Source organism: Neodiprion virginianus, chromosome 5 (assembly GCF_021901495.1).
Source record: "Neodiprion virginianus isolate iyNeoVirg1 chromosome 5, iyNeoVirg1.1, whole genome shotgun sequence".
NCBI classification, from domain to species: Eukaryota; Metazoa; Arthropoda; class Insecta; order Hymenoptera; family Diprionidae; genus Neodiprion; species Neodiprion virginianus.
In genome coordinates, this window is record NC_060881.1 from 15,552,206 (window position 1) to 15,580,100 (window position 27,895).

General features: G+C 41.4%; 1 protein-coding gene across 4 annotated transcripts in view; it reads right to left on the reverse strand.

Moving 5' to 3' along the window:
- The window catches only part of LOC124306077 (zinc finger protein interacting with ribonucleoprotein K-like), a 139,979-nt gene that overhangs the window by 46,990 nt on the left and 65,094 nt on the right, over window positions 1-27,895 (reverse strand). For 3 of the 4 annotated variants that reach the window (XM_046766224.1, XM_046766223.1, XM_046766226.1), the window contains exon 4: window positions 9,707-9,904. The exons of the other annotated variant lie outside the window; for it this stretch is intronic. In XM_046766224.1, coding sequence (XP_046622180.1) covers window positions 9,707-9,904 — 198 coding nt within the window. The remainder of the gene's footprint in view (window positions 1-9,706; window positions 9,905-27,895) is intronic. 4 annotated transcript variants of the gene reach the window in all.

Here is a 27,895-nt window from a genome sequence, read left to right on the forward strand (position 1 = left end):
CTGTACAATATTTTAAAACGAGAGACGAACGTCCGTTTGTCGTTGTACATTCGATCGTGCGCTTGTGATTTTTTCCCAAAACTGCTTTCTCAAAGTCCGTGTTCACTGCCATTTAAAACTACTTGACCGATTCATTTCAAACTTAGTACACATTTTTGACATATAAAATACCTCCCCCCAACGTTTCGTTGAAATTTTTTTTTTTACATTAAGGGGGTTTCCCACCCACAAAATAGCGGAATTCTTCGGGGAAAATAGCAATTTACATTTTAGATGGCCACCAAAAATTTTGAAATGGAAAAAAAAAGATAATCAAAGAACGTTGGGGGAGGATTTGATGATACTTTGACTGAATTTTAATGGTTTTTGATATCAGATAATTTCCGACCGAGATATAGTGAACACCGCAAATTGTTTTTTTTCTGAGACGTTCTGGGGCAAGCTCTGTCACCGGCTTGTTTTTAGATATTTGCGCATAAAAAATTAAAGAATATTCTTAAAAGTATACTTAATAATGTACAAAAGGTTTGACTAAATTTGCTCAATCCATACTTTTAAAAAAAATTCTCAAAACAAGTGTTTTTTTTACGCTGAAACCCTTACCCCCCCCCCCCCCCCCCCGCCCTTAATAAACCTTTTATTACATCTTACGTTTGTATCGCGGATATATAATTTTCTGTCGAGCGTGCTTCTACTCGTTTTCGTAGGCCGCGGCCATCTATTTTTTTTTTTTTTACGCTAGTGCTTACATTTCTCCCTTCTCTTTCTGCAAAAAGCGTGCGACATTCGAATGACTTCTTAGCTCAAAAATATGGCCCGCCTTGAAAGACGGGGCTTTCAACAAATAACAAATTTTTGGTATATTGCACTTACGCTACGGTATCACAAACAAGAATGGTACTGAAATTGATAAACTTTTTTTTTTTTTTGAATTTAAATTTCTATTGGCAGGATATATATTTTCGCTACCGTACGCTTAACAGTGCCCTTGACCGTTCTTATACTAACTATTCGAGTCTGACAATCCTTTCCTAGGTGACACTTGAGTATTCACCCTAATGCCGACTGCATAGAGGGAGTTTGGTCGTCACGCAGGAGAACCATTGTTCCCACCTTGAGATCGAAGACTCGATTGTCGCGATTCCATTTGTATCGCTGTTGAAGCCTTGACAAATATTCGTTGGAGCATCATGTGCAGAACTGCTGTGTTAACTTCGCGAGATATTGAAAAGGCGTTAAATGATTTGACGATGTTTCGTTGAAGTTTCTTTCTGGAATCGCGTTGAGCGAGCCTCCGATTAAAAAATGACCCGGAGTCGACGCTTCGAGGTCAGTAGAATCGCTTGAGATCGGCATTAACGGTTGCGAATTCAAAACAGCCTAGGTCTGAACTAATACGGTATACATTTCCTCAAATGTCAAAAACGCTTCGCTCAATACTCGACACAAGTGCGTTTTTACCGATTTTATACCTGCGTCCCATATGGGGAGAATATGGTGGGATGAAATGCCACTGGATCGCTTAATCGCTACAAAATTGATCGATTGTTTAATTATGAGATTGCTGAGTGATGAAATCGTACAACTCGCGCAATTCTCGACTCGCGCCCAAGAAATTACTTCAGTTGTCGAAGTAAATATTCGCACACTTTCCCCGACGAGCTATAAATCTTTTCAGCGCGTTTAGAAACGCTGCGAAACTTAAATCGGATACCAAGGGGGAGCCAACGCAGATCCCCGCATCGCGGGAACCCAAGGTGGAGGCGATTCCCACTGGCGGCCGGCGCGCCGCAGCTTCTCCCCCTTCACCCAGCCAACAATTGACTAGCGAACTTGCGACGAGGAAGCACCACGCTCACCACCAAGGCGCCATGGAGCTGCGCGGAGAACGAGATTGCCATTTAGCGTTAAGTTCTGCGCCGCGATGCTATTCAAGGTGCGTGTCGAGCTGCGCCATCGACGAAATCGATGACAGGAGGATTGTTCCGTATTCTTGTGGGTATGACGTCACGTATGGAATGGCGTATCGAGATCAGAATTGCAGCAGGTCGTAGGTTTTTGGAACCACACTAGTTCTGACGGTCGTGATAAGTAGTCACGTTTTGGGGAGTTTTGCAAAGTAATGGAGTCGCCCAAAAAACGCGAGGGGAATGGAAAGGGGGTTGCAAGCATGTAGAAGGTAAGCGCTGCTTCTATCCCCGCGATTGAATTTCGAGCATAATTACGAAAAGGCTTGCCGAGAAACGGATAGCCGTTTTGGATTTGCGTTGTAGAAGAGTACTGGAAATTCTTTTGCCGACTCTTTTGCTTGATGACCGTAGCCCGAGTACGCGTGTTAGAGTAGAGTAAATTTTGAGTCCTTGAGAAAGTTGAGTAGAGTCACGGTTTTAGTTAAGTCTCTCTCGTTTTTGAAATTAAGTACAGCCGAATTCCGCTGTAGCGGGTCGAGCCGCGTTATCGGGTTTTCCGGTGTCACCTGTCGAGTAGGTCGGGAAGTGCCGAATTGGAGTGCTCGGATTAGCAAATAACGTTTTCGAGGATTTTGAGAAGGTTTGATTTCGGATGCGTTGCGATAGCATATTGTTGAGGTTACGTTTAGTTGCGTTTGCGCTTAGTTCCGTACGCGTTTAGTTAAGATGATGGTAATTGAGTTGTGTTGCCTTGAGATTGTGTTTAGTTGAGGTTACATTTAGTGGCGCTTGCGCTTGGTCAAGTTGCCGTTTATTTAAGATAGTGTTTAGTCGAGTTGAGGTGATGTATAGTCGAAATTGTCGTTGCATTGAGCAGCGGTTGAGACGAGAAGTTCGAATATTGAGTTTTGATTGCGTCTGAAGTATAGTGGCGTATAAGGATTTGTTTAGTTGAAATAAGTAGGAAATAAGTTTCAGGTTAAGTCAGAGACTAGTGGAGAGATTGCCAATGTTCGCCCTGCGGGTGAACCAAGTCGCGGGGGGATTTGGACGTGGTGGGGGTAGGTCACGTGCATATTGGCTCGGCCGATACGTCAGATTTTGGAAGATCGCTGCAGCAGCTGCGTGCACATCATCTACCTGGGTAATGCAGAGTGACTGCAGAGCTGACTAAGCGGCGGCATGCACGTGCCTCAAGCGTATCTACCGGGTGAACCTGTTTGTTTGGAAACTGCGCCTTCCGCTTTAGTTGGAGAAATCAACAAATGCGAGAGTTCACGTTTATTCACAGACTTGATTGTATTTTGCTGATGATGAATGAGTCTGTAACTGAACATTTGATTGTGATAAGCATATATTTATATTACGGTCTCCTCAATTGGGCCCGTTGCGGAAAAGTATGCTCGTCAATAGGTGCATGACTGCGTCAGAGACTATTCTTTCATTCCAGTACGTATACGCATCAAAAATTTTTTAGAATCATATTATATCTAATTGAACTGAATCTACGTGAAAAGTAATTAATTGGCTGTTAAGCCTTCAGTAGATGAAGATGCACCGGACCGCCAAAATTATTGTATACAGTTTGTAGCAGCGGGCGTTGTGTTCGTAGCTGGTAATCTAACGATTCTTTCTAATTGATTCAAAATCGGCGAGCTGATTGCGGGACGCGCGTGGCTGCGTGGGTGGCGATAGCGGCGCACATGACGTAAGGGGTGCTGTCCGCTGCGGCGCGCGACTGGAAAGTGGTTGATGCTCGGGCGCATGAGTTTGCGCGTTTATTGGTTTCCACGAGGTGGTCGTGAACACGCTTTGTTCACAACAACCTTGTGAAAACCAACTTTCCTGTCGCGCCCCGCACAAGTCACGCGCCGCAACACGTATCATACACTTTCCAGTCACGCCCCACAGCGGACAGCACCCACGACGTCACACGCGCCGCTGACGCCACCCACGCAGCCGCGCGCGTCTCGCAATCAGCTCGCGTGGTTTCCCGCTGTCAAAGTGGAGCCACGGCTGGGATAAGAGACCACCGATCTCACCGATCGACAGGACAACTTCGGTCTCACCGACATTGAGCCACTACACGCCGCCTAGCTCACCGGAGAGCCACTACACGCCGCCACCGAGCACAACACCGATTCGTCGCTACTCTTCATCACTACAGCCTCCACCGCGATGCCAGAGGACCACAACAACCCCTTCCATCACATGGAAATCTAATGTTGACTAATGTGTATATATGTAAATAGTAAATGAATAAATAAGGTGTATATAAAACAACTTCAATTCTCATCTTTGACACCACAGCGATCAACTCCCTCTAAGCAGCTCGGTCGGAAAAGCTATCAACAAATAGCGAACACGCTTTGTTTTTGTATTTTTGATAACCGAGAAGAGAAAAAAGGAATGAAAAAAAAAACAATTCCGAGAGTGTGTAGATTTTTTTCCATTTTTCTTTTTCTTTTTGTTTGTTTATTTAGTAACCCGGAAGAGAAAAATTTCAGCTATCTCTATCGCAATCATGTGTCGGCTGATCAATCCTCGCGTGCTCTTTGAAAAGAACATATACATATATGTATAGTTCTCATGTAAACTCTGTTATTTATTTTGTATTCAAGAAACCTGATGATGGTAAGCGGAGTCATGCCGAAACGTCGAATAAAAACATAATCTAGTGCGAATAATATATCTTTTCATCCCTGACCGTTCATCCAACGATAATTAGATCATATGTCAACAATATACGGTCACGAACATTAAACTCAGTTTGTTGAAGATATAAATTTGAAAAACTGGTAAATTCGAAAAAGTAACGACGGAGCCAGGAATCGAACCTGGTATCTAGCGATGGTTTACCGGAGCCTTACTCCACTAGACCACCTAGCCGCCCTGACTCTGATGTCGTTAATTCCTCTCATCACCAGTAAGTTCAAATTTGTTTTCTTGTGCTGTAGTATGTGTGAATATAAAGTGTTCTTCCTCTTCGAGCACAACTGTAAGAATGTCTGTAAGTGTGTTTACATTTTGGAAACTTACGCTTCTGATGCGAAGCCCGTAAGACAGTCAATGACCGTCTAATAATTGAAATGCGGATATGCATTATCAATATTAATATTAATCACGAAGCCTTTTCATTGTTGAATATATAAATCGCATCAGAAGCGTAAGTTTCCAAAATGTAAACATACTTACAGACATTCTTACAGTTGTGCTCGAAGAGGAAGAACACTTTATATTCACACATACTACAGCACAAGAAAACAAATTTGAACTTACTGGTGATGAGAGGAATTAACGACATCAGAGTCAGGGCGGCTAGGTGGTCTAGTGGAGTAAGGCTCCGGTAAAGCATCGCTAGATACCAGGTTCGATTCCTGGCTCCGTCGTTAATTTTTCGAATTTACCAGTTTTTCAAATTTATATCTTCAACAATGAAAAGGCCTCGTGATTAATATTAATATTGATAATGCATATCCGCATTTCAATTATCAGACGGTCATTGACTGTCTTACGGGCTTCGCATCAGAAGCGTAAGTTTCCAAAATGTAAACACACTTACAGACATTCTTACAGTTGTGCTCGAAGAGGAAGAACACTTTATATTCATTAAACTCAGTTTGTATTATAGAATATGTTATTTCGTTTTATTGTTTTAGTAAATTGCGTAGCGTTTCGAGTGTACGTTCTTTCACTGTTATTATTAATCTCTCCATTATTATTATTATTATTAAATTACCCCTCTCGTCTCCACGGTATTGAGCTATCTGGTGCAGAAGAGTACAGCCGCGGATAGCGCAGCTGACGATTGAAAAGCTTGTTGATCACGCCAGGGGCTCACCAAAAGCTCGCGATATCTTTTAAAAAATCAATTTTTCCAGCTTTCATCGCGGATCGTCAATTTAATGTATACACGATAAGTTCTCGATGACTACTTCGGGTAGCCGAGTTACAGCGAGAATCTGACGTTAAAATGCATTATATACAATGTTAAAAAACAACCAAAAAACAAAAGGTAAATCAGTATTGAACATTGAAAAATATCTAGAATTAGACCAGAGGAGTTGTACATCAGTATTATAAAATTATGTTTTCCACAAGTACCAATAGTAATTTTGCCAATTTTTACATGTAACATGGAGTTACGAAATATTTAAAAATCTTAGAGGATCATACAATGCCAGAAAATTGTCGTATTGTTGACGTCTAGTCCAGTCAGAATGTACATGACTTTCATCGAGAAAGAACGCATCTCCAAAACTTTTTGTTTGGGTAAATTGGATAGCTAGGAAGATATTTTGAAGTTTTCCACAAAAGTTAGGTGCGGGTTTGGGTGCTAAAAATCATTCATAATTCAAAATTGATAATACAGAGAAATTTTTTTCTTTAGATTTTAGAGAAAAATATTTCCCACAAAAGTTGAGTGCTGTGCTGTTCTTGACAAAATAAGTCCTGTATTTAAATCACGGAGCATTGTTATTTTAATCGTACATTGCAAGGAAACAAAAGAATCGATTGGTTTCTTTATTGTAAGCGATTCGGTCAATGTTTAAAGCAGTGCCCTGAAACTTATCCGAGGCATAGAACAGTTTCTTCCCGAAAAATGTTCAATTTTGACCCGGCTACGCCATATAGTTCAGAAACTATAAGCGTGTCACGAACGCCGCACGCATGTATACCAATGTCAATAATTATTAATACCGCTTTTAGAAGAGATGAGGAAGCTTAGCTTTAAATTCATATAATATATTCATTTATAAAACAGTTCGTGGCACGACCAAAGCGCAATGGCGTAGTTGACCGTCAGCGACGTCAGCGTCTCCGCGCCCGCCAGATCCCGGGTGTAATCAACACCAGGATCAGGCGAACGCGAGATCACGCGCTGCAGGAATGAACGTCGCGAGGCGAGCCTTTGTTTCAAAATTGTAAATTCAGCAAAAACCTCGCTCGCTGCCCGACGCTCCAAGGGGTGTCGCACGAGCGAGCGAAGTTAGTCCCGTTCGAGACAGGATCAAACCAACGTCAACGGAAACAGGCTCCTTCAAAGCTGTCGAGTATAGAGTTATAAGTCTTGGATCTCCGACGATTAGAGAGAGCATTCCTTTAAATCTACACGCGGTGATCCAAGCGTCTCGCGTCGCGACATTAGCCTTCGAAGTTAGAATAAGTGTCAAAGGCTCGAGCCACGAACTCTGTAGAGACGTGTAGTAATAAGAATAGTGATCAGTGAGTGTAAACGAGTGAGACATCAGAAGTCACCGAAGAGTGAGTAGGAAACATTAAGATAAGAAATTCCTGTAAGCTTCCCCGTCTCCCATTTCTGTTGCCATCTTTTCATTAAAACTTGGGATTCATAGAAAACATTTCTATTACATTATTATCATCAAATCCTCCAATCCATTTCCCAGGGATCGCCCTGTAGAGGACGATCACCTACGTATCCACTATAAAAATAAGAATAAACCTCTGCGAAAACCTAGAGGGTTAAGTCGTCGCGTGCCATACCGCTCCGCACGTGACAAGCGATCTGCGAACATCCGTCCTTCCTCGATCGATACTAATCTTCAAGTCTCACAAGCTACGAAAAAATCACGGTAATAGTTTTCAGTACCTACTTTCAGAATATACCAAAACAAAAACTTTTTTTCTTTCCCAAAGTATGTTTTTCCTAAGGTTGACCGAGTCCGTATGACTTACAATGTTACACATTTCGAGAATAATGCGTTTATAATAGCGAGGTTTTTCGTGCAAGATTTAAACATTGTCATAGTCAAACAAATGGTCAAACCGTACTGTATGTTAGCTTAAACCGTATAATGGTCTTAATGGTCTAAAGGTTACGCACGATATGACGATAAAACTTGACGGATTATTATTCTCTTGACAAATCACATTGTGATTATCATTCATGCCACAAATTCTACGGACTCTAGTTTTAATAGTTTTATCAAGTAAATAAGGAGGGAATCCATATTTTAACAAGACCTCTCTCGTAGTTTCGAGAGTTCCTTCATGGTAACAATTATTCGCCAATTTTATGCCTCTACCCATAAGATTAGTAAGAATCCGAATTTTATATGATCTCGGACGGTGGGAGGTGAAATCCAAGTAACGTTGTGACCATGTAGATTTTTGGTACCAGTTCGTATGAATCATCGATGAATTGTTAATGACAGTGACGTCCAAAAAGTTTATTTTATTATCTACCTCTGCCTCGCAAGTGAATTGTAATCTGGAGCGGATCTCGTTAAAAACGTTTAATAATTGAGGAATAAATTCTGCAGGTACAACTGTGAGAATGTTATCCACATATCGATAATAAAATAGTAGCTTAAAGGTCAACTTTTTTTGTTCTCTTGCCACGAGATCGTTGCAGAGATTACAGGACTTTTTCGCCGGATTTCATGTTGGTGATTTCATAACTCTAATATAACTTGAATGGAGTGTTAGTAGAGGAGGAGAAAGAAAGAGCTTGGGAAGGATCTAGTAGCTTAATGAAGATTTGACTGCGATTTGTTTTGGCCACTCATTTACTGTTTCCGTCTGTATATAAGGTTAGCTTCCTTTCTCAATCAATGGCTGTCTTTTTATGGACATTGTTTTTCATTCGGGAGTTTATACTCCCCTACTTGTGATGTTCCTTGTAAATATTAAATCATTTTTATCCGATGATTGATGGCAAACGATTCTAAGCACATGGTCCGAATTTGGAAGGTCAGTACTAATATCTATATATCTAATAAGTAATAACTATAATCTAATTGCACTGGTTATAACAATTTGTATTACGAATGATGTCAAAATTTCTCCTTAGTTAGTCTATGTAGATGCGCATACAATAAAGAAGTTTTCCTGAGGAGGGCCCAATCTGTGGCCGAAATATAGACATTAAAAACAATTTGATGATTTTCCGACGACCTGCATTTCTAAGATCCTGTCATATATAAACTACGAGGTCAAGATAAATATCACATTTGAAAAAACTGTATTTTTACGTTGTGTGTTTGAAGAATTCATTATCGTGAATATTAAATTCCACAGCAGTGTATTATTACCATACAAGTGCATAAATTTTCATTTCATATACCTAGTTTGTGAATTTCATTGGCACCAATCAAGTTGGTTGATGGTTGATGGTTGGTTGTTTACCTTTGGCACGTTTCAAGAAAAAGTTTAATTTCAAGAATATCTAAACGGTTTCAGACAGATTTTCAGTGATTTCTAGATTACAAACAAACTGAAGTGATTGCATGCAATTTATGAGCGATGTAATCAGAAGTAGTTTGCGGTTTCAACGAGTAAATAACCTCTCGGTCATCGCTCATCAGAGAAAATTGATTTTCTTTTATACATAGGGGAGACCGCGGCAAGGTGGGGCACTTCGGAAAAGGACATAATAATGATTGTTCAAATGACATTTGTCTATTTTTTTTTTTTTTACTTATTATTGATGAGAATCTATCATTTTAATTTTTTTGCTCTTGCCCTTTGTAGCGAAGTTCCGAACTTCGAGAAAATCCAAAAACAAGAGAATTATTGCTATTCTTACCTGCCTCACTTTGCTCCGATCTCTCTTATCAGTATCCTAGTCTGTATTGTTGTGCTGGATTTTTTAATTCAACCCTTTAAATAGCGAAATCTTTTTTTTTGACTAAACCAATCAATTTTCACCAAATTCCCCTCTTAAATTTGCTATCTCTTCTCGTATTTGCGGTAGACATGATTAACAGCTATGAAAACCAAGGTACGAAACTATTCTATAAACTATACTCTAATCAAAATAAACAATTTCTTACCTTTTGTCGCACTGGTCACATTGATATCGATTTTTCATTGTGTCCGGTAAGTGACAACGACTGTGAATGTAGAGAGCGCTTTGCTGCCTGAATGCCTTGCCACATGTTTGGCAAATATGGGGCCGGTCCTCGCTATGAATTGCCTTGTGTGATTCTAATACTTTTTTATGAACGAAAGATTTTCCACAATCCTCACAGCTGGAAATACATTATTTATAGTCAAAATCTGAGCATAATAATTTAAATTATCAATGATCTTGGTAAGAGGTGATTCGAAGAAGAACTTTCACAAAATATATTTTTTGTTCTGTAGAGCAAAATTTATAAGGCTGTAAGTTCCTAGTAGAATAGAAAGCAAGATCCTGGATTTTTTTAACTGAGAGAGATAACGATAAAAGTTCTAGGATCTTGCCTTCTATTCTACTAAAAACCTACAGCCTTATAAATCTTGCCTGCCTATATGAGCTAAACGTGCTATAACGATATGTTTAGAGTGCTAAGATTTCAAATTTGGATTTATTGTAACTCGCAATAAAATTTTAAAATAGTGACTTTGAGCGATATTAAATAATTTGTAACGTAAGAGTTTGACAAACGGCAAGCCTTTACATTATTCCAAATGAATATTAGTTTCTAAACCATACATTTATTTTTTCTTCAAATTTTCCACTTTAGACTTTTGCATAACGTACAAGTTGACAAGACATTTCATACACTCTGGTCAACGAGTCCATTTGTCCATGTACAGCATGTTGATGAGGCAAATAACAGGTCTGTGATGAAAAACTTTTCTGAATACTTGTACCTACACTTGGGGACAATGAATCTGAGGCGGTCAATTTTTTACATTAGACAGTTATATTGGCAACACAGAGAAACCTACAGCGCCATAGTAGGCAGCGAGCGCGAAACAAACTCAATCTCAATAAACATAACATAACCCATGACCGTAGAATAGCGGGGATAATGACTTTTTGTATTGACACGGTCATGGGTTATTTATTTATTTATTTATTTATTTGATATAAACGGGGAGTATCCCCAATTACGGGCTGGTAGACGCCACCAGCCTTACAAAAACCAACGGCTTAGTCAGCATCGCCTCAGCCCGCGCGGCCAACGACAATTAGGCTAAAGTTACATGATCGAGGACTAGGAACTAATGAAAGAATCTGTAACATAAAGAGAGGGCAAACAGGAGTCACCGTTTAGAGCAGTGAATATGTGATCACTCGACCCAGCCAGCACTGTATAAATTGTTCAGCGTCGATTTTAACCGGGAAAGGGACCCACCGAAGAGTGTGACGTCTCCGGCGTGTCTATTTCCTAGCCTCAGCACACGCGGTTGCCAACTATGATAGCCATAGTTAGCTCTGAAGAATGGGATCACGAAAGGGTCTGGATTCCTGGTTGCCCCTCGAGGTTGAACAAGTGCGCTAAAACCAGGCACCCTGAGCAAATTGTCAAGTATACAGTACAGAAAGACGAGGTCGGCTATATGTCTCCTGCTCTCAAGTGACCTAAGGTCTAGAAATACGCTTATTCCTGTATAATCGTGATCACAGGAGTCCATCGGAAAACCAAGACGAAACGCAGCGAACCGCAGAAATTTATGTTGCACCTGCTCAATGAGTGTACAATAGACTCGGGCGTGAGGCGCCCAGATAACATATGCATACTCGAGGAAAGGCCGAACAAGAGCCGTGTATAGAGTTAGAATCGCTTTACGGTTATTAAAGTTTGCAGCTACTCTCCTGACGTATCCCAGCATCCTGAGCGATGTAGTTATGATTGTCTTAGTATGATCGGTAAAACATAATGAATCATCTATGATGACTCCCAGATCTCGCACCGAAGTGACCACACTGAGGGGCTCTCCATTAATATAGTAGACTGGGCGAATAGAAGCTCACTTCCTGGTGAAATGAACTATGTGACACTTTGGAACATTGAGCATTATCTCGTTGTTAGCACACCATTCCGCCACCCTATCCAAATCCGATTGCAAATCAAGTGCATCTTCAACTGAGATAATTATACAAAATATTTTCATGTCATCAGCGAAGAGAAGTGTTTCTGAACCGTCTATCACCTCGAGAATGTCGTTGATAAAAACATTGAATAAGAGAGGCCCCAGGTGGGAGCCCTGCGGAACACCAGACTGTGCAGATATGCTTCTAGAGACAGCTGGTTTGACTCTAACTACTTGCGACCGCCCCGTCAGGTAGCTCTCGAGCCACGCTAGGAGTGCACCCGAAAAACCCAGAGCCCCCAGCTTAGCGCATAAAATACGATGGTTAACTCGATCGAAAGCCTTGAAAAAGTCAGTGTACGCAGAGTCCACCTGATGGCCCCTCGCAAATGCCTCGATTACATAGTTAAAGAATAGTGCGAGATTCGTGACCGTGGATCTACCTCTGCAGAACCCGTGCTGCTCAGCAACAATAATCCTTTCAAACTCCGGAGTTGATTTTTTTCAAATAATTGCTTCAAAAAGTTTTGGAATATCGTTTAAAACCGAAATAGGCCTGTAATTTGAAACACAGGACCTATCGCTTGATTTGAAAATAGACGTGATTGAGCTCACTTTCCACATATCCGGGAATAAACCCGAGGCAAGAGACCTTGAAAAGATTAAATGTACCATCGGATCACCAGGACGCGTTGGGGAGATTAAAATCACCCAGGATGAGCAGGTTGGATGAACGCATCATAGTAAGGATCGAGTGGATGCTGTCACAATGAGCTTGGTACGTGGCAGGCGCCGATAAAGGTGGTAAATATATTGCTCCAACCACAGTGGCTCGACCCGCAACCGTTACACAGACGAAGATTTGTTCGATGGTTTCGTTGGGAGAGAGGATAATGCGACTACTTAATGCATCAGTAACTGCGAAGAGGACCCCTCCACCCCTAGTACAAGAGCTCGTATTTACACTTCTGTCACACCTGAATACGTTGAATCTAATGAAGCCAAGTTCAGCGCTATGTATGTTATTGTCCAACCATGTTTCCGTCAAAACAAAAACATCATGAGTTTTCGACCATGATCCGAGAGATGAGCTCAAGTTAAGCAGCTTAGTTTTTAAGCCGCGAACGTTTTGATAATATAGCCGGATACTACTCTCGGGTGTTAGTTTTTTGAAATCGAGGCAGATTTCGGAACCACGGTGGATATGCCCCCTTGAAATTTAATCGTCCATTCGCCTCCTTCACCATTTTTCTTTAATTCATCTAGTTGCGTCCTGGCCCCTATGAGCTGCTTGCGTTGTTTTGCTGTTTTGTCACTCTTGACATGGATGGCTCGCAAACAGAGCTTGGATCTATTTTTAAGCACGTGAAGTACATCAGCTCGAGAGTTGAGAGTAACTAACAGCGGCCGAGCTTTACGATTTACGCCTCTTGGGGCCCATGGTTCAAGACGGGTTGCTCGGAGCGATGCCGTGGAAACACCTAGCGGTTCAAGGATCAGGGTGGCATCTTGAAGAGGGAGGTCAGGATCTTCAGGAATGTCAAACATTCTAATATTGGCAGCCCTTCTATTCCTATCTTCGAGCTCTTGTAAGATACTATCCGCGGAGAATCCTGAATGATGTGATTCAGCAACCACAGCTTGCAGATTGATAAGTCCAGCCTCTATGGAATCAACCCTTTTATCGGATTCTTCTAGCCGAGCGGTCACTGCGGCTGATGACAGTTCGAGTGACTCTCGAGGACGAGTTTGCTCGTTCGCCAGTTCCTTCATAGATGCATTAAGCTCATCTTGTTTTGATTGGAACTTATCGAAGAATTTAGATAGGATATAATTTAAGTCTTCCTTAGTTATACAGGAACGATCTTGACACGACGCCGCCGAGGCCGCGTCGGCTGCTGGAGATGATGGGCGAGAACCACAACATCTTGCGTAGCCCCCATTTTCACATTTCGAAAGTTTTAGCGCACAAGAGTTATGGTACTGAGAATGACAAACTGAACAAAGGGTTGGTTTGTCCCTTAGAGGACCTTTGCCGCAACTACGACAAATCTTCAATGCACTTTGATTTAGATTCAGATTGAGCATGTTGCTCAAACCACCCACAGATTGCTTGTTCATATCGATCGAAAACAGCTATAACGTGACAGTCACAGTTTGAAAACCCGCGGGCAAATTTGACGTGCCGCGAGCGGATTAAACGCGCACCAGTATTACCGAGTGAGACAAAGGCAGACCAGTTCAAAGTGAATAAAAAGGACTATGCACTCGGCGCCTCAACACACTCTTTAGGTGAAGTAGAGCTACTCCACTCCACATACCACACCGACGCTCTAGAAATAAAACAGCTTTTCACACTCGATAGATATAATTGAGAAACGGGCACGCGACTGACAATAACAACTGACTAAACCGTCATGTTGAAACGGGTTATGTTATGTTTATTGAGATTGAGTTCAATTCGCGCTAGGCTCACTATAGCGTTGTAGGTTTCTCTGTGTTGCCAACATAACTGTCTAGTGTAAAAAATTAGCTGTCTCAGATTCATTGTCCCCGAGTGTACATGATAAATACAGGTTTTGATCGGCTGATTTAGAATATCAGAGCTGTATAGTATTTTTTTGATGAACTTGAGATATTAAAAAAAATTTCATTTCCATCTAAATATTGCTTGTTAAGATATATATGAAAACACCGATCGAATAAATAACGAGTCAATTTCTAAAAACTACGCTTAGTTCTAGGGTCTTTGACATCAAATCTTACCAAGACTATTCAAATATTAAGGGTAACAAAACCACTGTTGACCAGTGTAACTAAAACTTTAGATATAGGTAGTTTTATTTCATGCAACCTGTAGTTTGTATCTATTTTCCATTTAAACACAGTTTCAGCTAATTCTGCTGAATTTGACATAGAGTATATCATATAAATGTCGTTATATTACATTCCAGACTACTTTCACGAATATTAACACTCCAGTAAAAGAACTTTCAGACAAAAAAACAGACCTATGTAATTGCTCCGTACCGTAATACAACTAATTCACTATAGTAGCGCACGGGGAGATGAAAAACTGATGATAATCATTTTTTTCACCTGATTCGGCTACATTCCACGTAAAAACACACCCCCAGCAATTTTAATAAAATCTTACAATATTTGGAGGTTTTATATTCTCCTTAGAAGTTTACAATTAACAATTTTTAAGACCCAGGGTCACTGCTTCTTCTCTAGACTCAGATTCAATAGCCGGAATCGGATTGAAATGAATCTTTTTTACAACTTGCCAATCCACATTTACCGAAGTTTTCTCTGTACATTTCCACAGATGGGTACATCTATTCAAATTTATATACAGTTTCGTCCAAAAAAAAACGAGACCGATTTCAAATGTGAATAAAATTCGAACGCGTTGTCGCAATTCCGATAACTTTATTTCACTTGAAACAAGAATAATGAATCTTTTATATCGCGTTTGAAAAGCTGAAAAATCTAAAAATCTTTATTCGCTGCTGAGATAGCCGATTGGAAATCGGGTTTTGAAAAAGTTGCTAGGAGACTGAAGGACATTAATTAATTAAAAATTTTATGAATGTTTAACTTGAATTCTTTGGACCCCAAGTTCTATACGAGGTGAGGGTTACAGGTTGAGCACCAACCCAACGCAACTCCAGGTGCCGGATAGGAGAACGGCCAGAGATGACTCCGCACATACGGATCCGGGACTAGAATGCCGGTTAGAGACCGGTCTTTGAGACGAGAGCAGGCGACGACTTGGTTAGGCGGGGCTATACAGAATATGGCTGACGCGACAACTGGCCCAGGGAAACTAAGGCCCAGCTGCGGACCAACTTCTGAAGCCAAGGTGGAAGCTATCGTGCAGAGATCTGTAATGGTACTGGGGTACAGTGTCGGGGACAGTGCCTTTCGGGTATCGGGCGCCACCCTATTGTATTTTGCTTTATCCCCATATAGCAGGCTCTGTGAGGGCGCACCGTCCCTTCCAGCATAATCGTGGGACTCATATAGATTTAGAACCGAAAAACCTAGATTTAAGAAAAGAATACGACGAGATGGTCTCCACGTAGACAAACTCGTCAACAACAAAGCATGAAATTAGGATCAAAGGTCTACGGGTGGACGAGGAGCCGTTAAACTCATTACTCATGACACATCGCTGTCTGACGGTTTCGGCAATCGCGGCAACTGCGGGGGAGGCGGCCCCGGTGCAAACCGGGACTGACGCTCCGTCGAAAGCATCGCGAAGTAGAGCCCACCGTAGTAGGTCGTCGAGAAAGAGGGCTAGGAAGGCTAAGCTGGCCTCCGAGTACTCCTCCGAGAAGAACTCTGCAGTGGACTCTTCTTCCACACCCACGCACTCCGCAAAGGGACCACCAGTTTCTGGACAAGCCGTCACCAGAGTGCGACAAACAAGTAACCGGGTGCCGATGTAGCGAACAGGTCTGAAAAGATCCACCCCCTCCGATAAGATGCCCCAGAAGAGTCCACTTGGCTCCCAAAAGAGGCCGGGCGGCGCTCGGGCGCAGGACTTACGGTACGAGGGTAAGGAGAGGCCGGAGGGTGGTTATCCACCCCGCCAACTACTCCGAGGCCACTCTCGACGTCAAGCAGGGTGACCTGGTGGTACATGCGCTGGGAGAAGCGATGCTCTCCATCCCAGAAGGGAAGGAGAATCCTCGCTCCGAGCAGTACCGGTGCAACCAAGGCATCCTATGGGTCTCGTGCTCCGTTGAAGGGGCGCTAACCTGACTACGTTAAACTGTCCTCATCCTGACGCTTTGGGCGGGGGTTTCCTTCCAAATTCTGGAAAGGGAGCAACTGCCCAGGCTTACGAGGATGATGACCATCCCTAATTTGCCGGTGGGATCGGAGGTCAACATAAGAAGGCTAAAGCACCAAAACGCTGGTCTCCAGACCGACCTCTGGAGGGTCTGGGATAGGCAAGATGGACCCACGTCTGTCCATGTTGTGTTGGGCGTGGCCGCCATATCTAGGGATGTGCTCAGAGAAGAGGGTCTTCTCCTGGCCCACTTCAGCTTGGGGCATATCTCCTTTAAGGAGGGCTACCCTAGGACGGGGAAGGGACCGACGGCCCCTCCAACTAAAAGCGAGGTCAAGGTAGCGTCGCGGGAAGAGCTGTCAAAACCGTCAACGGGGCCCTCCTACGCCATTTTTCCGACGAAAGACATGGCCCCTTCGGGCTCAAGGACCAGCGGCGCAAGCTCCGCGGTCTAAGGTACAAATAATACCACCGGGAGAGGAGGCTATACCGTAAGGTCTAGGGATCGCCCCCCAAGGGCCGACGAGCTCATTCGAGCCAGGCGGGAGAGCGTACTGGCAGATTTTTACAGGAAACTGCCAAGTGCAACCCCACACCGGTGGTGTTGCCATAGTGGTATTACGTGGCTGAGGACCCTGTGGATGAAGGGGAGAGGGAGGCTCGGTAACAAGACACTCTCATCCCCGAAACCGCGAAGTTGACGTCCCGGCCCAATGACCACTAGGAGGATCAAGTATTGGCAGATCAACTTGCAAAACTGCAAAGCAGCCTTAGCTAATCATAGCTGCAGCTTAGCCGTAGAGCAAACAGACATATCAGCCATTCAAGAACCATGGATTATCAACGGACATGTTTCAGGACTAGACCGAAGGAACCGCGTGCTGGTGTACGAGTGAGGCGCGGCTGGACCCGGCCCGAGGGCAGCAGTCTTCATAAGCAACAGGCATCGTATACTAAGAGTCAGCCAGTTCTGCAGCAGAGACCTGACAGTAGCATTGATTAAACTAAGACGGGCGAAGGGTGGGATTATCGATTTAGGGGGCGCAGGGACCTTGTCAGGTACTGTACTGACAGGGGACTACACCTGGTGATTGGCTGTAATGAAAATTCGCACTGCGCTGTCTGGGGCAGCTCGATACCAACGAAAGGGGAACAGCCTTGCCAGAATACCTATCAACGGTCGAGCTTAATATTGTAACGTTCTTTGACGTTACGGAAACAAATATGGATCCGCGAGTTTAATTATCAAGTCAAAATCAAAAGCGTGAATAAAATGTTGTGAAAAAGCTTTAATTGCGAAATATGTGTTTCTCGTTTAAAGTCTGAAACAAGACTGTTTTTACAATAATGTTGGTTGACGCAGCAACCTTATTCTTTTGGAAGACATAAGAGGTTTATGAACGTCTTTTATCTATGATGACTACTAGATCATTAAAAGGGGGCAAAACGGGTGATTTCACCCTTTGTAACACTATATTGAAGAAGGGCTCGCGACCGACCTTCGTCACCTCCTATATGGCAGGAAGTGATAGACGTGACACTCTGCGGCCCCAGGCTGTTGAATGTAATCAACGACTGTCGGGTGCAGGAAGAAGACACACTCTCAGATCACAGAAACATCACGTTCTCTCTTGTAGGAGATTCTGACGTGGAATCGTCAGAGATTTGCCGGAATCCCAGGGCCACAGACTGACTCTCCTATAATAAGAAGCTCCGATGGAGGCTCCAAGGACCATGTAGCCGTCTGTACAACACGAGCGTGGTAGAGAGTCAAGTCACTCACTTACGATTCTCCATAATCCAGGTTTTTGAGGAAACATGCTCCGGGAAGCCCAAGGTGAGAAAGTCTAAGGTCCCGTGGTAGAGCAAAGAGCTGGACAAACTCAGATCCAGCTCCCGGAAACTCTTCAACAAAGCCCTTAACGAAGTACCCTTGGGACGCAGTAAGTCAAAGAGTTTCAACCTTCTACTTAAATAACGTAGTATATAATTTGGCAACACCGCATTCCTTACTTCGGTGTATGTGTTCACGTACAAGCGTGTAATACTTTAAATGTGAAGGACGCTAAAGCAACCAGCAATATGTGGATTACTAATTCGAAACAATGAGCGAAAACAGGTATTATTGGAGGAAAAAAAGTTTTCAAAAACGTTTATGATAATCAAATGCAACAAGGTGAAGTTGGCTAATCGATTCACAGTCTAAAAGAAGTCTTTAATAATAATGCAATTGACGGTGGCCGTGTTGTACACACACAAACACTTGCTCGTCAATTGCGATGCAAAAAGTGTACATCGGTACTTTCCTTGGAGGATATAAATGAAGAGAAGCGATCTGGGCTTTCACCCATATTTTACATTACTTGTCAAAATTGCGAATTATTTGCGAAGTTCACACTTCCAAGGAACCCAAGTAAGCTGGATCTAGAACGCATTCTGATACAAATGTAAAAGCTGCAATAAGTCGGTAGTTTTGAATATTCATAATGATTGGGTCAATCTATGTATAGACAATCTTATATTATTTATGAACAACAACAACGCATGTGGGAAAATTATGTATGAATTGTGCTACTGATAAAATTAACGCTCATTTGGATTATGAAATTTGTATTGAATATAAATAAATATATTTTTTGACGATAAAGATATCCACTTGAATAAATTACTCAGTATACTAAATATACCAGAAATGCATTGGAACACCTTTAAAACATATGAAAAAGAAGTTGGTGAGACTATCGAAGAGTTAGGTTGAGATAGTTGCATTAGAGCGGTTCACGAAGAAAGAGGTCCTACTATAAAAATCACGATGAATTGAGAACATTATTGTAAGTTGACATTCTCAGTAATGTTCATTTTCACACCACGGAAAATAAAATTTCGTCTGATACTAGACTGAAAAACTTTTTCTGATGAGTGTTGCAATCTCACACTTGTCAGAAAAAAGGTTTTTTTTTATACTCGTATCGTAATGTGAATCATAATTAATTGTACATGATAGTGAACAATTACTCTGAATATTAATTTTTTGAGAGGACAGTATTTAAAACCTCATTACAATTTTGAATTATAAATATGTCTATTAACATATATATATATTAACTATGTGTATCGTGTGTCCACGAGGGAAGTGCACACCTTATGCGCGTGTGTCAAGTCGTTGGAATTTTATTGGTTGACGGTTACCGCCTGATTGAGCAGCCGACACGTCCGTAAAGCTGGCCCCCCTCACTTGCTGGGAAAAATTTAAAAAAATCATGAATTAAAGAGCTATTTATGAGTTCTACAATGCCGCAGCCTACGATTTTTGAGCTCATTTCTGCTACGAGAAAATCAATTTTGAAAAGTGGGAAGGGGGGGGGGGGGCAGTTTACCGAAAAGGTAGCGCCCCCGAAGTGAAAAAATTTTTTTTTTAATTATTTTGACCAGATGAGAATTAAGAGGTAATTAGGAGCTCCTGATATACGTTGAGAACAATGTCGTAAAAACAACCCCTATGGATACATCCACACCCGATCACGATGAGCGGCATAAAGAAAAAAAAAAAATCCAAATCATAAGTACTGGCATGTTACGTGAATTAGGAGCATTTAAATATCAACGATGACAATTTTGATATTCAACCCTTGATGAAAAACGAAGGAAAAAAAACACCCTTGGAATTCATCGCAGCGAATTCTTTCTTACGGCAAAAGGTTCAGCGATTTAAGAGCTGACAGGATATGCATAATTTAATTTTTGAGTTATTCCCCCCTGACCACCCCCCGCTCCGACTCATTTTCGATCATCAGAGAACTACCCTTAAAATTCATCGCAGCGAATTCTATCTTACGGAAAAATGTTCAGCGATTTAAGAGCTAACAGTATATGCATAGTTCTTCATAGCACTTCAATGTATGTATATCAGGAACTCCGAATTAGCTCTCAATTTTCATGTGTTCAAAATAATTTTTAAAAAAATTTTTCACTTCGGGGGAGCTACCTTTTCGGTAAGCTGGCCCCCCCACTTTTCAAAATTGATTTCCTCGTAACAGAAACGAACTCAAAAATCGTAGTTTGCAGCATTGTACAGGTCATAAATAACTCTTTAATCTACGATTTTTGGAAATTTTTCGAGCAAGTGTGGGGGTCAGCTTTACGGACGTGCAGCCGACGCAATAGCAATCGCGACTGTCAGAAAATGTCCCTAGGAGCGCACCGTTACCTGTGGGCAACTGCTGTCGGTGTTGTTACAAAAAACAGTTCGTCGATTCGGAACTGATCCGAAGTAAAATAAATCAGACACACGTTATTTATCACTGTAATCCGAAAGTCATTATTAATAAAATACTTTGCCAAAACTTCGCGCTTCCCTTGTGATCATAACCTCTTCCGAGTTCCTGAAAATCGCGATTGGCATTGCGTCGGCTGCTCAATCAGGCGGTAACTGTCAGCCAGTAAGATTCAAACGACTTGACGCGCGCGCATAAGGTGCGCACTTTCCTCATGGGCACACGGTATATATACAATTTTTTATTGTAAATACGTCTAATACAGTTTGAAGTGTCAAATATCCAAATTGACGGATGATTCAGTTGTCGTAAATGTTTCTTGCCCAAAATGAAGTATGTATGATCAATGAAGATTAAAAAAATTTCAATGTTAGAGTTCATTTAAAGAACGGTGCCTCCGTTTACTCGAGCAACATTATAGTTAGGGAGCTGGCTGACATTTTGGTAAATGATTTGTTCGTTTTTCATATCGATAGGGATGAAAGTTCAGATCAATACAAATCGATTTGGTCCAATTAATTAAGGTCCAACGTCCCTGCGTTTTTGAGTTACAGCACTACAAAAATGTAAAAAAAAAAGAGTACTAAATCATGTGTTTGTGTCTGCCTCTTGGACTGATGGTCAGAATCGTCCTCAAAACGTTGAAAATCCAGAGGCAGACATCCAGGGCCCTGCATTATCACGGGACGTAGTTGTAAAAATGAAATAAAAAGCTCTACTAAATCATTTGTTCGTCGTTCTAATTGCGTCCATTCGATTCAATAGGACTACCCGAATACAAAAAAAAGTTGGCAGACATTTTGGTCACTGATTTTGAGGTGTACTATTTTTTGAAGTTCACGCAGAATCAAGGGAAAGTTGGTATTACGGCTATTTCTTGTTGGTATTAATAGTTTTAGTATTATTATATTGTTGAGTGTTTTTTATTGGATCCAATAAAAAAAAAGAAAAAAAATAGTTTATTACAACGTCAGAAGACGCAAATAAATTTAAGGATGTATGTCATGCATCGTCCCAGCCAAAAATTGTATACGATCAGACTTTTCGTACTTTGTTACTTAATAAAAATCTAGAAAAAATCAACAACATTCGGCATGCTATGAACAACAATCATCAATAATAATATTGCCCAAAAGTTATTAACAAATTTTTTAAACAAATAATTATTTAACAATTTAATATATATATATAGGCATATACCTACACATATATCTATGTATAGGTATGTCCCAACTCTCTACGAAGTTATAACGTTCTCACTTTCTTCTCTCGAAGAAATAAAGACAAACAATACAGTTCATTTTATACGTGCGGGATGGCAGGTAACAGATTTAGAACCCGAATACTTGAAATATGTTTTTAAAATTGTACCTATCGATTGCTTGTATGTAACATTAATTATTTTCTCTGCATGCACGATGTAAGGAGACTGAAGTGTGTAGATGTTATGTTTACCCTCCAATCCTTTGCTTCCGATGAGAAGCCCGTAAGACGGCAATGCCGTCTAACAAATGAGATGCGGGTGTGCAAATCATCGAGAGAATTTTGTTGAAAATATGTAAATTTGAACAACTGGTGAATTTGAAAAATTAACGACGGAGCCAGGAATCGAACCTGGTATCTAGCGATGCTTTACCGGAGACTTACTCCACTAGACCACCTAGCCGCCCTGACTCTGTTGTCATTAATTTCTCTCATAACCAGTAAGTTCAAATTTGTTTTTATGTGCCCGATTTGTATGAGTAAGAATTTCTAATAGAATTTCTGATAGAATTTCTGATAGAATTTCTGATAGAATTGAAGAAATTCTTACTCATACAAATCGGGCACATGAAAACAAATTTGAACTCACTGGTTACGAGAGAAATTAATGACAACAGAGTAAGGGCGGCTAGGTGGTCTAGTGGAGTAAGTCTCCGGTAAAGCATCGCTAGATACCAGGTTCGATTCCTGGCTCCGTCGTTAATTTTTCAAATTCACCAGTTGTTCAAATTTACATATTTTCATTAATTATTTTCATTAACATTTTGTAGGCGCAGAATTTTTTACTTGTGGCTTGGCGCAAGCGTAGAGTTAAAAAAAATTTATATTCAAATGGTCTGCCGTTGGAAAATCAGGGGTCTGGATGTCTGCCTATGGATTTTCAACGTTTTGAGGACGATTCTGAGCATCAGTCCAAGAAGCAGACACGAACAAATGATTTAGCACACCTTTTTTTTACATTTTTGAAGCGCTGTCAATTGACAACTCAGCGCTACCATGGTGGCAGACCATTTTTCTGTGGCCCTTCACATTGTTTTTAATCGAACAATTCAGGTTTGCCGAGCAAATATTTCATATACACGTTTTTAAATCATACAAAAAAAAAACTTAAATTTACTACTACAAAAGTCAGAGGTCTGGATGTCTGCTTCTAGATTTTGATCGTTTTCAGGATGATTCTGACCACCAGTCCAAGAGGCAGACACGAACAAATGATTTAGCACACCTTTTTCTAAAATTTTTTATGCGTTGTCAATTGACAACGCAGGCCTGTTATGGTGGCAGACGCGGTCCTTAATGTTTCTTATGGTACAAAAATTGATATTAATTATGTCTACCAGACGAACAAATCATTTAGAAATTTTGGCAGCCAGCTGCCTAACTACTACGCGATAAAATTTTGTTTCGAACTCGGTACAACCGCAAATGAAACCCATGAAATGATCAAAAGTCCCCAGCCACCCTGCAGCTCGGATGTAGCTCCCCGGTACCCAGCCGGTCCAGGCCATTCAAGAGGCCGTGACGAGGCACTTTGACTGGGGTTCACTTTGAAATCAACCTACACTCCGGAAAGGCTCGAAGGTGATTGGGGACAGGTGCGCTGCTTAGCTAAGACTCCTCACAACCCGACCCTCGGGAAAAGGTCCCCCTCCGTCGCTCTGTCTGGGCGGGAAATATTCAGTCTGACTGCTATCCGGACAGACCCTGTAGCTTTAATCGTCACAGGTGATCACTTCTCTCCCATGGCAAGCAAGATGCAGAAAGCACTTGACTTTGTTCAGAACTGGCGTGCATCTTAGTCGCTGATGATTAATCCCAGCAAAACCGAGATGGCACTCTTCATCAGAAAGCGCAATCTGACGATGGGTCATGTCGACATCTTTGGGGCGAAACTGACCCTCTCACTGAGGTGCTCTGCCTGGGCCTCACCCCGGACAATAAATTTACGTGGAAGACCCATAGCGACCACCAGGCACAGAGGGCCACGGCCACTTACCAGCCCTGCAGAAGGACGGTGGGCCAAACCTGGCTACTGCAACCGAGAGTGGTTCAATGGATATTCATAGCCATCATACTACCTCAGATCACTTATGCCTCGCTTATTTGGTGGCTTGCAATGGGCAAGGTTATAATCCGCAAGGCATACGACTGCATCTACTGGATGGCAATCCGCGGTATGACGAGGGCTCTTAGAACCACCCCCAGAATTGCCATGAGGGCTCTTCCGGTTCTTCCACTCCCACACACCATGGTGGAGGAGGCGGCCTGAAGAGCGGCGTTACGCCTGTGGCGTCTGAGGCTTTGCAGGCACACCAGTGTACGGCACACGGTAATACTGCACCGGGTAGGGGCACCACAGACCACCCATGAGCGGCGACCATTGCCCCAGCAGATTCTAGTTTGCCCACACTTTCAGGGAAAACCTACCCCCACAGAGAAAACTGGGTGAACAGCCCAGATTAAATACTCTTGCTAAAGGGATTCGTGTGTTACATAGACGGGTCCAAAACAGAAACGGACACTGGGGCCCGCATACGGTGCGGGGGACCCAGAAGGAGCATTTCATTCGGCCTGAGACCGACGGCCTCAGTGCTTCAAGCCGAAGTGTATGCCTTACTAGCCTGTGCCAGGTACATTCTGAGCAGGGGCTACAAATGCAAGCACATTTACATTCATAGCGACAACCGAGCTGTAGACAAATCCTTGAACGCATACGTCATAAGGTCAGTGTTGGCATGAGACTGCGTTACCTTACTAACACGGCTGGCACAGGACAATCGCGTGAGCCTTCTATGGGTGCCAAGACATAGCGGCATCCAAGGCAACGAGCTGGCGCACAACCTAGCCAGAGAGAGCGCCTCTCGCTGAACAAGCGACGAAGACTGCCTCACTGGCATATCTCCAGGGTACGTGAAGTGCCTATCCAGGAATCAGGCGCAGGCCCGCTTTGCGGAACTCTGGGACAATGCATCAGGCATGGTTCACACGAGGGCTCTATTACAAGGGCCATCGCATAGATGAGGAGCTAAGATTTCGACATATGTGTGTGTTTTGTTTTATTACGGTTTCCTTTTCGGAGACTTCCAAAGTCACGAAATAACGATTTTTCCTCAGTATGAATCATTACGACAACGTTATTAACTTCAATATTCATTTAAGAACTCTTCTTCGCCAGGATGCAATATCTCGCACACTGAAGAGTAAGAGAACAGGCCATGTGACTTCAGCTTCCACGGATAAGTGAAAAATTCGCTCTCACGACTGGAAATGTGATGCTCTAGGTAATTCGTCAATATCAAAAACGTCAGCGATAACGCCATCTCGAAATATCTAAAATAATTGTTATATTTGCCTGGTGGTTGGTGGACTTTCTTGATAATGTCACCCGAAAACAGAATTCTAACTTTGAAGCGAGCGTTTTGATTCTAAAGACCATAGGACGATAAGCATAGTGAATCGGCCCCAGAAGAACATCTGGATCAACCTTTCAGGGTATTTGGAACCATTGAAAGAATATCGGGTACTCCAAAACATATACAATCCGAAGAAGATGCTGAAGAGTTTCCTTTTATTAGAGATATTGTTTCAATGACTTTTGAACCGGTTAATATTTATTGGGTTAGCTATCTAACTGCTTGCTACCAACTAGTGAACAATTTGAAGCCACAGGTCTGATGGTTTTTCGTCGGAGATAAAATGGTGGTATTACCAACATTAAATAACAGTGCCATTTTATGGTTGCCGAACGAACTAATAATTGAGAAGGAACGTTTATATCCTCTAAAGTGTAGTTTTATTATAAGTATGCAAAAGCATAGTTTATAATTAATTTTTGAATAATAAAGTATTTTAATAAAAACAAATTGTTTCCATATTACTGTTTTGAATATCTGCACTTACAAAGTAATCGAATAAGTTTTGTTTCTGTTGTTTCAAGGGTAAGAACATTGAAATAAATCGGTTTTTTATTATTATCAATATGGCGTATCTTTTCGATCAATTTGTGGATTTGAGAGGTTATTCTGCATCGAAAAAGTTATTAAAAAAAATTAGTTTCAAAATCGTACGAAAACGTTATCATGGAGAAACAAAATAATTTTGAGAAAAATCGCCTGTTTCAAATGGTTATTATGAAGATTATGAGTTGTTGTTTTTCTTGATTATAGCCTTTATACATATAGTCCCGTGATGTGACCAAATTTCATTCTAATCGGTAAAGCCGTTTTTGAGAAAGAAAATTTTTGTGATTTTCTGTTTTTTTCGATTTATTCATAAACCAAGGTAGATAAAAATCAAACTTGCAAGATCAACGTATCTTATTAGTACCGACATACCCTGAAATGATGATCCAGATATCCTTCTGGGGCCGATTCACTATGCTTATCATCCTATGGCTTTAGACACAATATCCTTTGAATTACAAACAAAAAAAAAATATCGATTCTTTGAAAAATTTACTCAGATATGGAGAGTGAGATATCTTCACAAGCTGGAAAAAGTTCAAAGCTCTTTCTTTGAAAGGGAGCTACCCCAAAGTACACCAAACCATGCGATTAGGGTTAGACTTGGAAGATATCGGTTATCGGTGGAGATCCTAAAACTTGCTTTGAATATGCTTGAGAAGATACTTGCCATGTCAGATTACAGATACCCTAAAATTTGTTTCTTGCGATTAAAAGAACTAAGAGATAGAAGCTCGAATAACGTTAAATATAACGAGGAACGCAGATTAGAAGAATTTTTTTCTGAGCAAGTATCAAAAGGGATGTATAGAACTTCTTACTTTGCAATCTTCGTAAGAAAACAAAGAAAAAATTATTGGAACGTATGGACAATACTTGTATAAACAAGATGCACAAATATGTATTGAATCGAATGCCTTGGTCTTTTATCCACAAATTGTTTTCATCAGGGTACACAGGGTTACTTAACCTATGTGAAGTTGGCAACCCACCAAACTGAAAGGTATTTTTTATATTTCAATCGATTGTACTCGGTGTGTACCTGATCGTATCATTTGTACCCGTTTGTATCAACGGTTATATCGTTTGTATTGGTTTTTACCGATGATTAAATCGGTAATACTTGTTTGTACCATCGAGAAATCGTTTGTAACCGTTTGTATCAACGGTTATATCGTTTGTACCTCATTGTACCACCGAGAAATCGTTTGTACCCGTTTGTACCAACGATTTTATCGTTTGTACTCGTTTGTATCGATGATTAAATCGATAATACTTTTTTGTACCATCTAGAAATCGTTTGTACTTGTTTATGCCAACGATTATATCGTTTGCACTTCATTGTACCACCGAGAAATCGTTTGTACCCATTGGTACGGACGATCATATCGTTTGTACATTCGAGGAATCGTTTGTACCCATTTGTACCAACGATTGTATTTATTTATCCATTTATTAAGGAAATAAATCGGGGAGAAAAAATTGAAATGAATTAGGGAAATTGAGGAAAAAAAAATCGAAAAAAATCGAATTTTTTTTTCAAAATAACATCGGTACAAACGAGTACAAATGATGCTTTTCACAATAGCATCAACGCAAAATATTTAGCTCAACCTGAGTTGCGGACCAGTTTTTCTTCCCCTTATATTTTTTCCCCCTTAAGGTACAAACGAAATTTAAGGTTGTACAATCAGGTACACACCGAGTACAATCGATTAAAATATAAAAAAATGCCTTTCCGTTTAGTGGATTGCCAACTTCACATAGGTGGTTACTTAGGGTCACATGCATCTCTCTGCTCATTGAGAATAATTGTAAAAGTGAGAACGAATTCTAGCATGTGGTGAAGATTATTAGACAACAGCAAATATACAAATTTAATGAAGAAAATTACTGCTATGCGTGTGGATGTAA